Raw genomic sequence first — 12,284 nt, forward strand, 5'->3', positions numbered from 1 at the left:
GGGCACCCCAGAATTGGGAAATTTGGGGTCCCTGAACCCCAAACTTGGGAACTTTGGGGTCTCTGCATCCCAAACCGGGAACTTTGGGGTCTCTGTCCCGCTACCCCAAAATGGAGCCCGGGGGGGGGGGGGGGAGTTCGGGGTCCCTGCACCCCAAAAATGGGAAATTTGGGGTCTCTGAACCCCACATTTGGGAGTTTTGGGGGCTCGGGGCGTCCCTGCACCCCAAAAATGGGACGTTTGGGAGGATTTGGGGTCCGTCCCTCCCCGTCCGTGCCTCAGTTTCCCTGCGGGGAAATTCGGAAATTTCCCGCGTTTTTTGTTTTTTTTTTTTTTTCTTTTTTTTTGGGGGGGGGAGGGGCAGGATACCCGGGGGGGGGGGAGGGGGGAGGGGCGGGGAAATTTTGGGGGGGGGGGGGGCGTGGTGGGGCTGGGGGGGGGGAGCCCCGAGGCCTTAAAGGGGCCCCGCCCGGGCCGGGGCTGGGAGGGAGCCGGAGCCATGAGAGGTGCGGGGCACGCGCGCGTGCAAGGGAGGGGTGGGCGTGCAAAGGGGGCGGGGCCGAGCGTGCAAAGGGGGCGGGGCTGAGCGTGCGGTGTGCAAAGGGGCGGGGGCAGCCCCAGGTGTGTGCAAAGGTGGGGGGGGGGAAGTGCGGGGTGTGTCACGGGGCACGCGCGTGTGTCACAGGCTGCACACGCGTGTTTCAGGGTGTACATGTGTGTTTCGGGGCTCACACGTGTGTCACGGGCTGCACACGCGTGTTTCAGGGTGTACACGTGTGTTTCGGGGCTCACACGTGTGTCACGGGCTGTACGTGCACATTTCAGGCCGCACACACCTGATACGGGGCACACGGGTGTGTCATGGGCTGTATGGGTGTGCCACAGGTCACACGCGTGTGTCACAGGCTGCACACGCGTGTTTCAGGGTGTACGTGTGTGTCACGGGGAGCACAGGTGTATCATGGGCTGTGCACGCCTGTTACGGGGCACACGGGTGTGTCATGGGCTGCACATGCATGTCACAGGCTGTTCATGTGTGTCACAGGGCACACACACGTGTTACAGCGTGCACGGGTGTGTCACGGGCTGTGCACGCCTGTTACGGGGCACACGGGTGTGTCACGGGCTGCACACGCATGTTTCAGGGCACACGGGTGTGTCATGGGCTGCACATGCATGTCACAGGCTGTTCATGTGTGTCACAGGGCACACACACGTGTTACAGCGTGCACGGGTGTGTCACGGGCTGTTCACGCGTGTTTCAGGGTGTACATATGTGTGACAGGGTGCACACGTGTGTCACAGGCTGCACAGAGGGCACACAGGCATGTCACAGGCTGTTCATGTGTGTCACAGGGCACACACACGTGTTACAGCGTGCACGGGTGTGTCACGGGCTGCTCACGCATGTTTCAGGGTGCACGAGTGTGTCGCAGGTCACACATGTGTGTCACAGTCTGCACATGCCTGTTACAGGGCACACGGGTGTGTCATGGGCTGCACATGCATGTGTCAGGGTGTACATGTGTGTCACAGGGCACACACACGTGTGACAGCGTGCACGGGTGTGTCACGGGCTGCACACGCGTGTTTCGGGGTGCACGAGTGTGTGACAGGGTGCACACGTGTGTCACAGGCTCTACAGAGGGCACACATGCATGTCACAGGCTGTTCATGTGTGTCACAGGGCACACACACGTGTGACAGCGTGCACGGGTGTGTCACGGGCTGCACACGCGTGTTTCGGGGTGCACGAGTGTGTCACAAGCTCTACGGGTGTGTCACAGGCTGTTCATGTGTGTCACAGGTCGCACACACGTGTCACAGGCTGCACACACCTGTTAGGGGGCGCACGGGTGCGTCACGGGCTGGACGTGCCCGTGTCAGGACACGCACGTGTGTCACAGTGTGCACACGCCTGTTTCGGGGTGTACATGTGTGTCACAGTGTGCACAAGCGTGTCACAGGGCACACAGGTGTGTCACAGGCTGTGCATGTCTGTGTCAGGGTGTACATGTGTGTCACAGGGCTCACACGCGTGTCACAGGCTGTACAGGTGTGTCACAGATGTGTCACTTGTGTCACAGTGTGCACAGGGCTGTTGTGAGCTGCACTCGCGTGTTTCGGGGGTCACACGCATGTCACATGTCCCACACACGTGTCACAGGCTGTCACACGTGTGCCGCAGGTCACACACCCGTGTCACACGTCCCACGTGCGTGTCACAGGCCCCACACACTTGTGTGAGGTGTCACGCGTGTGTCACAGGCTGTCACATGTGTCACACGCTGTCACCCGTGTGTCACACATCCCACATGCGTGTCACAGGCCCCACACACTTGTGTGAGGTGTCACGCGTGTGTCACAGGCTGTCACATGTGTGTCACACTCTTACACGTGTGTCACACGCTGTCACCCGTGTGTCACACATCCCACATGCGTGTCACAGGTCCCACACACATGTGTCAGGTGCCACCCGTGTGTCCCGGGCTGTCACCCGTGTGTCAGGTGTCACATACGTGTCCCGGGCTGTCACACGTGTCCCCGCGTGTCCCTGTCCCCCCCCCCCGCACCTGCGGGTCCCTCCCTTGATGTGGCGGCGGCGCCGGGGGGGGGGACCCCGGGGGGGACCCTGCGGTGACAACGGCGGGGACGCGCAGGTGGCGCCGTCACCGCCAACCCCCGGGAAACGGGGAGGGGCGCCCCGGGGGGCTGGGGACCCTCCGTGTCCCCATTGTCCCTTCTGTGTCCCCTCCGTGTCCCCCATTGTCCCCTCCGTGTCCCCTCCGTGTCCCCATGGTCCCCTTCGTGTCCCCTCCGTGTCACCACAGGGTCCCCTCCGTGTCCCATTGTCCCCTCCCCGCCCCCTCCGTGTCCCCTCTGTCCCCTCCGTGTTTCCAACACTGTCCCCGCTGTCCCCTCCGTCTCCCCATTGTCCCCTCCGTGTTCACTCCCTGTCCCCAGCGCTGTCCCCGCTGTCCCCTCCCTGTCCCCTCCGTGTCCCCACTGTCCCCTCCGTGTCCTCAGCGCTCTCCCCGCTGTCCTGTCCGTGTCCCCTCCGTGTCCCCTCTGTGTCCCCTCTGTGTCCCCTCCCTGTCCCCCCCGTGTCGCGGTGCCCGGGGCGCTCCTGGGGTGTCCCCAGGGGTTGTGGGGACAAGGAGGTGACAGCGCCCGGGGGCGATGGGGCTGGGGGTGGGGATGGCGGACACCGGTGAGGGTTTGTGCGTCCCAGTGTGTCCCAGTTCGTTACTGGTGTGTCCCAGTGTGTCCCAGTTCGTTCCCAGTGTGTCACTGGTGTGTCCCAGTGTGTCCCAGTTCGTTACTGGTGTGTCCCAGTGTGTCCCAGTTCGTTCCCAGTGCGTCCCAGTGTGTCCCAGTGTGTCCCAGTTCGTTCCCAGTGTGTCCCAGTGTGTCCCAGTCCATCCCAGTCCGTTACTGGTGCCGCTGGTGCGGCTCCGGGTGCCGCCGGTGCCGGGAGAAGACACCGGGCACGGGCACCACCATTGCCCCCATTGCCCCCATTGCCCCCAGTGCTCCCAGTGCTCCCAGTGCTCCCAGTGTTCCCAGTGCTCCCAGTGCTCCCAGTGCTCCCAGTGCTCCCATTGCTCCCAGTGCTCCCAGTGTTCCCAGTGCTCCCAGTGCCCCCAGTGCTCCCAGTGTTCCCAGTGCCCCCATTGTTCCCAGTGCTCCCAGTGCTCCCAGTGTTCCCAGTGCTCCCAGTGTTCCCAGTGCTCCCAGTGCTCCCAGTGCCCTCCCAGTGCTCCCAGTGCCCCCATTGCCCCCAGTGCTCCCAGTGCCCCCAGTTCGGCGAGTGCCGCTGGGACTGACGTGCCCGCCTTACCGGCAGCCCCCGGTGTTTCCCGGTGCCCCAGACTCCCCCGGTACCGGCGGAATCCCCGGTCCCCCCGGGCGCTGCGGTGTCCCCGGTTCCCCGGGGCTGTGGCTGCCCCGGTGCCCCCGGTTTCCCCCGTTCCCCGCTGTCCCCGGTGCCCCCGGTACCCGCGGGGTTTGGGAGCGCCCCGGTAACCCCCGGTGTGATGGGGCCTCAAGGGCTCCCAGTGCCCCCAGTTCTCCCAGTACCCCCAAACGCGGTGCTTGCCCCAATTTCCCCGCTGCCCGCCGTTCCCGTGGGTGCCCCCGGTGCCCCCAGTTCTCCCCGTTCCCGTGGGTGCCCCCGGCGCCCTCCGCCCGCCGGTTCCCGGCAGGAGCGGCCCCGCCGCGGCGCTTCTCGGCACGGGCTGAGTAATTCGGGGCGCGGGGCTGACTCAGCGCCCCCAAACCCGGGGTCCCCCCTGGGCCCGGTGCCCCCGGTCCCCCCCGGTCCCCCCCGGGCCCCCCTGGGCCCCCCCCGGGCCGGATGCGCGGGCGGCGCCGGCCCCAAAAAACTGGGGCAGGAGGAAAACGGGGCGGGGGGGAGGGAGCGGGGGTGACACACGTGTGTGGGATGTCACACGTGTCTGGGGTGTCACACGTGTCCGGGGGTCACATGTGAGTGGGGTGTCACACGTCTGGGGATGTCACACGTGTCCGGGGTGTCACACGTGTCCGGGGTGTCACACATGTCCGGGGGTGTCACATGCGTGTGGCAGGGCTGGCAGACATGTCCAGGGTGTCCCACACACGTGTGCAGGTGTGTCACACGTGTCTGGGAGGGTGTCACACGTGTCCAGGTGTGTCAGACATGTCCAGGTGTGTCACACATGTCCAGGTGTGTCACACGCGTGTGCAGGTGGAGGAGCAGCTGGGTAAGGGCCTTGCACAAGTGGCAGTGCCAGGCCAGGGCCGTACTGGGATCTCACCAGTGCCATACTGGGAGCTCTCCCATTCCATACTGAGAACTCCCCAGTCCCCTACTGGGCCATACTGGGAGCTCCCAGTCCCATACTGGGGCCATACTGGGGCCATACTGGGAGCTCCCAGTCCCGTACTGGGCCATACTGGGGCCATACTGGGAGCTCCCAGTCCCGTACTGGGCCATACTGGGGCCATACTGGGAGCTCCCATTCCTGTACTGGGGCCATACTGGGAGCTCCCAGTCCCATACTGGGGCCATACTGGGAGCTCCCATTCCTGTACTGGGGCCATACTGGGGCCATACTGGGAGCTCCCAGTCCCATACTGGGCCATACTGGGGCCATACTGGGAGCTCCCATTCCTGTACTGGGGCCATACTGGGAGCTCCCAGTCCCGTACTGGGCCATACTGGGGCCATACTGGGAGCTCCCATTCCTGTACTGGGGCCATACTGGGAGCTCCCAGTCCCATACTGGGCCATACTGGGAGCTCCCAATCCCATACTGGGCCATACTGGGGCCATACTGGGAGCTCCCAGTCCCGTACTGGGCCATACTGGGGCCACACTGGGAGCTCCCAGTCCCGTACTGGGCCCCGCACATTTCCTGCCCCGGGGCCGTGTCCCAGTTGTGGCTTTGTGGCTCTGGCAGCACCAGCACAGGGTGACAGGGGACACTGGGGACACCATTGGGGACACTGGGGACACCACTGGGGACACTGGGGACATTCGGGGGCCTCAGGACCCCCCAGCCCAGGGGTGGCACTGGAGCCCGCTGTGACCAAAGGGGACACTGTCACCAGAGGGGACAGTCGGTGTCAGCGGCACCGTGGGTGGCACAGGTGACGCAGGTGACACAGGAAGCCATGGGGGACGTGTGCGCTCATGGTGACGTCAGCACAGAGGGGACACAGGGGTGGCAGCGGCCACAGGGGACAGGGCGGTGACACGTGAAGCTGTGGGTGACACGTGAGGACACGAGGGACGTGTCCCGCTGGTGACACGTGAGGCCACGGGTGACACTTGGTCCTAAAGGTGACACAGGAGGCCACAAGTGGCACCTGGTCCCACAGGGGACATGTGGGCCCATAGGGTGACACCTGATCCCACAGGTGACACAAGAGGCCACAGGTGGCACCTGGTCCCATAGGTGACATGTGAAGCCTCAGGTGACACCTGGTCCCACAGGTGACACTCAGTCTCACGGGTGACACAGGAGCCCGTGGGGACACCTGAACCACAGGAGGACACGGGTGGCACTGCAGGTCCCATGGGAGCCTGGTGACAGGGACCCCGTGCCAGTGTCCCTGTGCCAATGTCCCCGTGCCAGTGTCCCCGTGCCAATGTCCCCGTGTCCCCCCAGCCCACATTGAGGCGATTCCCTGCAAGATCTGCGGGGACAAATCCTCCGGGGTGCACTACGGGGTCATCACCTGTGAGGGCTGCAAGGTGACATGGGGGACACAGGGACACGGGGGGGACATGGGGACACGGAAGGACATGGGGACATGTGGGGGATAAGGGGGGACATGGGGACATTGGGGATATGAGGAGATACGGGGACATTGGGGACAAGGAGGGGACATGGGGACATGGAAGGACATGGGGACGTGGGGGATAAGGGGGGACATGTGGGGGATAAGGGGGGACATGGGGACATTGGGGACATGGGGGAGACATGGGGGGACATGGGGATATGAGGAGATATGGGGACATTGGGGACAAGGAGGGGACATGGGGACATTGGGGACAAGGAGGGGACAAGGGGACGTTGGGGATATGAGGGATATGAGGAGATATGGGGACATTGGGGACATTGGGGACAGGGGACAAAGGGGGACATGGAGACATGGAGGAATATGGGGACAATTGGGAACACTGGGGACACAAGGACACGAGGGGGGACATGGGGACCTTGGGGAGCAAAGGGACATGGAGGGGACAAGGGGGGGGATGGGGACATGGGGACAAGGGGGGGGATGGGGACATGGGGAAAAGGGGGGACTTGGGGACATGGGGACACGGAGGAATATGGGGACAATTGGGAACATTGGGGTCACGAGGACACGAGAGGGGACATGGGGACCTTGGGGAGCAAAGGGACATGGAGGGGACATTGGGACACGGGGGACGTGTGGGGACACGGGGACACTGGGACAGGGGGTGCCATGGGTGGCCGTGGGGGCACCACGGGTGACGCCGGTGACACGCGTGACACGGCGCCACCCCAGGGCTTCTTCCGGCGCAGCGAGCGGCGCGGGCCGAGCCTGGCGTGTCACCGCGGGCAGCGCTGTGACATCGACCGCGCCACCCGCACGCGCTGCCAGCACTGCCGCCTGCAGAAGTGCCTGCGCCTCGGCATGTCCCGCGACGGTGAGTGACACTGCGGGGACAGCGCGGGGACAGCCGCCACCCAGCCCAGGGACACCGGGGACTGTCCACGGGGACACCATTCTGTGCCCCTGGGGACGGCGATCTGTGTCCCTGGAGGACAGCTGTACCCTCTGGGGACATTGATCTGGGCCTCTGGGGACACTGCCCTGTGACCCTGGGGACATCAATCTGTGACCCTGGGGACAGCTAGACCTCCCTGGGGACATCAATCTGTGACCCTGGGGACAGCTGTAACCCCTGGGGACACTGCCCTGTGACCCTGGGGACATCAATCTGTGACCCTGGGGACAGCTGTAACCCCTGGGGACACTGCCCTGTGACCCTGGGGACAGCTAGACCTCCCTGGGGACATCGCCCTGTCACTCTGGGGACAGCTGTAACCCCTGGGGACATCGCTCTGTGCCCTTGGGGACATCTGTACCCTCTGGAGACACCGCTCTGTGCCCCTGGGGACACCTGGATCCCCTGGGGACATCGCCCTGTGGCCCTGGGGACAATGATCTGTACCCTTGGGGACATCTGTACCCACTAGGGACATTCCCCTGTGACCCTGGGGACAGCTGTAACCCCGGGGGACACTGCTCTGTGACCCTGGGGACATCAATCTATACCCCTGGGGACACCACTCTGTGCCCCTGGGGACAGCTGGACCCACCCCTGGTGTCCCCACATTTGGGGACACCTGTCCCCCAAAGCTGCATACACGCGTCCCCTCCCGTGAGGACACCTGTCCCCACCCCGGTGCCACCTGGGGACACCTGTCCCCTGCCCTGGGGACACCTGTCCCTTGTCCCTGCGCCACCTGGGGACACCTGTCCCCACCCTGGCACCACCTGGGGACACCTGTCTCCTGTCCCTGCGCCACCTGTCACTGTCACTGCCCTGGGGACAGCCCGAGGTGTCCCTGGGGAAGGGCCGGGGCCACTCGGTGTCCCCGCGGGCGTGTGGCACTGCGGTGTCACCCGCTGTCCCCTCTGTCCCCTCTGTCCCCGCAGCCGTCAAGTTCGGCCGCATGTCCAAGAAGCAGCGGGACCGGCTGCAGGCCGAGGTGCTGGAACAGCTGGAAAAGCGGGAAAAAAACCGGGAACAAACCCGGGAACAAACCCGGGAACACCGGGAACAAACCCGGGAGCAGCTGGAACAGCCGGAAACGCGGGAAAACCGGGAAAAATGGGAAAAACGGGAGCAGGAACGGGCGGCCCCGGTGCCACCGCAGCCGCCCCCGGCCGGGCGCTGTCCCCCGCTGTCCCCCGCTGTCCCCGCGGGCTGTCCCAGCAGGGCGTGGCCCGCGGAGGAGGCGACAAGGAGGGGACAGGACGGGGACAGGGCGGGGACAGCGGGGACAGGGCCGGTGCCTCAGCCCGGTGCCGGCGGCGTCCCGGAGTCACCCGCGGGGCTGGAGATCGGTGAGTGGCACCGGGGACTGTCACCTGCAGGGGTGGCGGTGTCACCTGCGGGGCTGGCGGTGTCACCTGTTTGGGCAGGGCTGGTGGCACCTTGGGATGTCACCTGTGGATGCTCCGTGGTGGTGGCACCGGCTCTGTCACCTGTGGATGCCACCACGCTGGTGACTCCTTACCCACCAAGGCCACACACGGGGCCACCCTCCTTGTCCCCACACCTGTCCCCAAGCCCTGAATGTCCCCTCAGAGCTGCTGACACAGTGTTCTGGTGTCACACTGTGCCACCCCTGTGTCCTGCTGTCACACCGTGTCACCCCAGTGTCCTCCTGTCACACTGTGCCACCCCAGTGTCCTGCTGTCACACTGTGCCACCCCTGTGTCCCCTCAGAGCTGCTGACACAGAGTGTCCTGCTGTCACACCGTGCCACGTGCCACCCCCGTGCCGAGGACCTCCAGGGCCACCGCTGGGCCACCTTCAGCCCCGAGGAGATCCGCGCCTACCAGAGCCAGGTGCGGGCCGGGCAGGGGACACGGCTGTCCCCAAGGCTGAGCGGGTGACACGGCTGTCCCCAGCGGTGGCGCGGGGGGTGACACGGCTGTCCCCAGCGGTGGCGCGGGGGGTGACACGGCTGTCCCCAGCGGTGGGCGGGTGACACGGCTGTCCCCAGCGGTGGGCGGGTGACACGGCTGTCCCCAGCGGTGGCGCGGGGGGTGACAGCCGCTCCCTGGCGCAGCCCATGGCGGAGATGTGGCAGCGCTGTGCCCGCCGTGTCACCGAGGCCATCGAGCGCGTGGTGGAGTTCGCCAAGCGCCTGCGGGGCTTCCTGCAGCTCAGCCAGCACGACCAGATCGTCCTGCTCAAGGCGGGTACGCGGCCACCCATGTGTCCCCGTGTCACTGTCACCACCCCAGGGCCCTGGTGCACACTCGCAGGGACGCCCCGGCCCCTTGTCCCTACCCCCAGGGCCACCCCACCCCATTGTCATCACCCCCAGGGCCACCCTGTGCCCTTGTCCCCACCCCCAGGGCCACCCCATCTCACTGTCCCCAGCCCAGGGCCACCCCACCCCATTGTCCCCAGCTCCAGGGCCACCCCACCCCATTGTTCCCACCCCCAGGGCCACCCCACTCCATTGTCCCCACCCCCAGAGCCACCCCACCCCATTGTCACCACCCTTAGGGTCACCCCACCCCATTGTCACCACCCCCAGGGCCACCCTATCCCCTTGTGACATTGTCCCCAGCCCTAGGGACACTCTGTCCCCTTGTCCCCAGCCCCAGGGCTATCCCATCTCCTTGTCCCCAACCCAAGGGCCACCCTGTGTCCTTGTGACAATCCCGTGTGTCCCACGGGGGAGGTGACAACCCTGTGTGTCCCACGGGGAGGTGACAATCCCATGTGTCCCACGGGGAGGTGACAATCCCGTGTGTCCCACGGGGGAGGTGACAATCCCCAAAATCTTCCCCCTCCTCCCTGGTGAGGTGACAATCCCGTGTGTCCCAGGGGGAGGTGACAGTCCCCAAAATCCCCCTCCACCCTCCTTCCTGCCGAGGTGACACCGCCCGGGGCCACCCCCGCGGCGTCCCCGCCGCACCCCCTGTGGCCGGCGGCGGTGTCGCCGGTGCCAGCCGCGCTGTCGCCTCCCCGCCGCGGTGACAGGGGCCATGGAGGTTGTCCTGCTCCGGATGTGCCGCGCCTTCGACGCCGCCACCGGCACGGTCCTGTTCGAGGGCAAACTGGCGGGGCCCGAGCTCTTCCGCTCGCTGGGTAGGGCGGCGACACGGGCTGGGGACACGCGGGGGGACGCTTGGGGACAGCGGTGACGCCGCGCTGTCCCCAGGGTGTCCCGAGCTCGTCGCGTCCGTCTTTGAGTTCGCGCGGGGGCTGAGCGCGCTGCGCTGCTCCGAGAGCGAGCTGGCGCTGCTCAGCGCGCTGCTGCTGCTCAACGCCGGTCAGCCACTGTCCCCAAGTGTCCCCAAGTGTCCCCAAGTGTTGCTCAGTGTCCCCCCGGCGTCCGCACCCCCTGTCCCGCTCCGTGTCCCCACTCCGTGTCCCCTTGTCCCTCCCCGCGTGCTCCCCTAACCCCAAATGGGGTTTGTCCCTGAGCGGGGTGGGTGGCGGGGTGTCCCCAAGGTGTCCCCAAGGTGTTCCCAGGGTGTCCCCAAGCTGTCCCTAAGGTGTCCTTAGGGTGTCCCTAAGATGTCTCCAGGGTCTCCCCCAAGGTGTCCCTAAGATGTCCCCACAGTGTCCCCCACACCGTCCCTAGGGTGCCCCCAGGGTGTCCCCAAACCTCTGTCCCTCTTCCTACATCCCCGACCCTGTCCCCACACCTGGTCCGTGTCCCCGTGTTGTCCCCACACCCCTATCCCTGTCCCCACACCCCTGTCCCTGTCCCTGTCCCCACATCCCTGTCCCTGTCCCCACACCCCTATCCCTGTCCCCACATCCCTGTCCCTGTCCCCACACCCCTATCCCTGTCCCCACACCTTGTCCCTGTCCCCACACCCTATCCCTGTCCCCACACCCTGTCCCTATCCCTGTCCCCACACCCCTGTCCCTGTCCCTGTCCCCACACCCATGTCCATGTCCCCACACCTGGTCCGTGTCCCTGCGGTGTCCCCACACCCCTATCCCTGTCCCCACGTCCTGTCTGTGTCCCTCTCCCTGTCCCCACACCCTGTCCCTATCCCTGTCCCCACGTCCTGTCCGTGTCCCTGTCCCTGTCCCCACACCGTGTCCGTGTCCCCGCGCTGTCCCCAGGCCGGCCGTGGCTGCAGGACCGCCCGCGGGTGGCGCGGCTGCAGGGCCAGCTCGATGTCGCCTTCCGGCTGCTGCTGCGCCGGACCCGCCGCGAGGGGCTCCTGCCACGGGTGGGGACACCGGGACACCGGGGAGGGGACACGGGGACAGCAGGGAGGGGCCACGAGGATCCGTGGGGGTCACGGGGGGGAGCAGAGTGGGGGTTTGGGGACATTGGGGGTGGCCCTGGGTCGGAGGGTTCCCTGCACATGTGTCACGTGTGTCCCTCCCGGTTGTCCCCGCGGTGTCCCCGTTTGTCCCCCGCGGTGACAGCCGTGTCCCCGCAGCTGCCCGCCCCGGGCCGGCTCCGCGCTCTGTGCTCGCAGCACCTGGAGCAGGTTCAGGCTTTCCGCCGCCTGCACCCCGCGGGGGTCTCGGCCGCCTTCCCGCCGCTCTACCGGGAGCTCTTCGCCCCCGACCCCGCCGCCGATGGCCCCGCGGGGACCCGCTGAGCGCCACCCGAGGACCACCGGGACCACCGGGACCATCCGTGACCCTGTTGAGCGCGACATCGGGACCGCCGGGACCCCCGGGACCCCCGGAACCTCCAGGATCACCGGAACCTCCGGGGTCACCGGGATTACCGGGACCGCCCCTGCATCTGAGGACACCTGGGGGTGCTCCCCCCCAGGCACCTTCCGGGAATGCGGCGGCGTTTGAGGGGAATAAAGGCGTTTTTGGGGACCGCGTGTCCGTGGACTCCGTCACGGGGGACACGCGGGGACACCTGCAGCGGCGTTAGAGTCCCGCCACGCGCAGCGCTCCGAGTTTCTATAGGCTGCTGTGCCTGTCACTCAAACAAGGAGGCGGGCATTCGGATTTTCTGGCTCGCTGATTGGTTCACCTCTCCGCTACTCGCCGCTGATTGGTTGCTTTATTCCCGTTATTTCCCGCC

General features: G+C 66.2%; 2 protein-coding genes across 3 annotated transcripts; both read left to right on the forward strand.

Moving 5' to 3' along the window:
- The first annotated feature begins 449 nt into the window (after positions 1–449).
- RORC (RAR related orphan receptor C) lies at positions 450–11,957 on the forward strand. Of its 2 annotated transcripts, XM_071456716.1 has the most exons (10): positions 450–506; positions 6,156–6,241; positions 7,024–7,165; positions 8,182–8,592; positions 8,978–9,099; positions 9,324–9,456; positions 10,250–10,357; positions 10,431–10,541; positions 11,351–11,460; positions 11,677–11,957. In XM_071456716.1, exons 1-10 carry the CDS (start codon positions 500–502, stop codon positions 11,839–11,841), a joined length of 1,395 nt encoding a protein of 464 aa, XP_071312817.1. In that variant the 5' UTR covers positions 450–499; the 3' UTR covers positions 11,842–11,957. The 2 variants fall into 2 exon arrangements, 1 of the variants encoding a protein (XP_071312817.1); XR_011684340.1 differs by lacking the exons at positions 11,351–11,460; positions 11,677–11,957 and adding an exon at positions 10,813–11,066 and having other exon boundaries at positions 10,431–10,767.
- LOC139605481 (cuticle collagen 2C-like) lies at positions 3,181–4,852 on the forward strand. The gene is made up of 3 exons (XM_071456979.1): positions 3,181–3,211; positions 3,306–4,552; positions 4,590–4,852. Exons 1-2 carry the CDS (start codon positions 3,181–3,183, stop codon positions 4,244–4,246), a joined length of 972 nt encoding a protein of 323 aa, XP_071313080.1. The 3' UTR covers positions 4,247–4,552; positions 4,590–4,852.
- Positions 11,958–12,284: the final 327 nt, after the last annotated feature.

Source organism: Agelaius tricolor, unplaced genomic scaffold, assembly GCF_023055355.1.
Source record: "Agelaius tricolor isolate 1412-34295 unplaced genomic scaffold, bAgeTri1.0.p SCAF_66, whole genome shotgun sequence".
In the NCBI taxonomy this organism is placed as follows: domain Eukaryota; kingdom Metazoa; phylum Chordata; class Aves; order Passeriformes; family Icteridae; genus Agelaius; species Agelaius tricolor.

Excerpts from the sequence above, each read along its gene's own strand:
- LOC139605481 (XM_071456979.1), top strand. The coding sequence starts at position 3,181 with ATGGGGCTGGGGGTGGGGATGGCGGACACCG. Across the intron at positions 3,212-3,305 it reads GGTGGGGATGGCGGACACCG|TGTGTCCCAGTTCGTTACTG; the intron begins GTGAGGGTTTGT and ends GGTGTGTCCCAG.
- RORC (XM_071456716.1), top strand. Across the intron at positions 8,593-8,977 it reads ACCCGCGGGGCTGGAGATCG|AGCTGCTGACACAGAGTGTC; the intron begins GTGAGTGGCACC and ends GTGTCCCCTCAG. Across the intron at positions 9,457-10,249 it reads GATCGTCCTGCTCAAGGCGG|GGGCCATGGAGGTTGTCCTG; the intron begins GTACGCGGCCAC and ends CCGCGGTGACAG.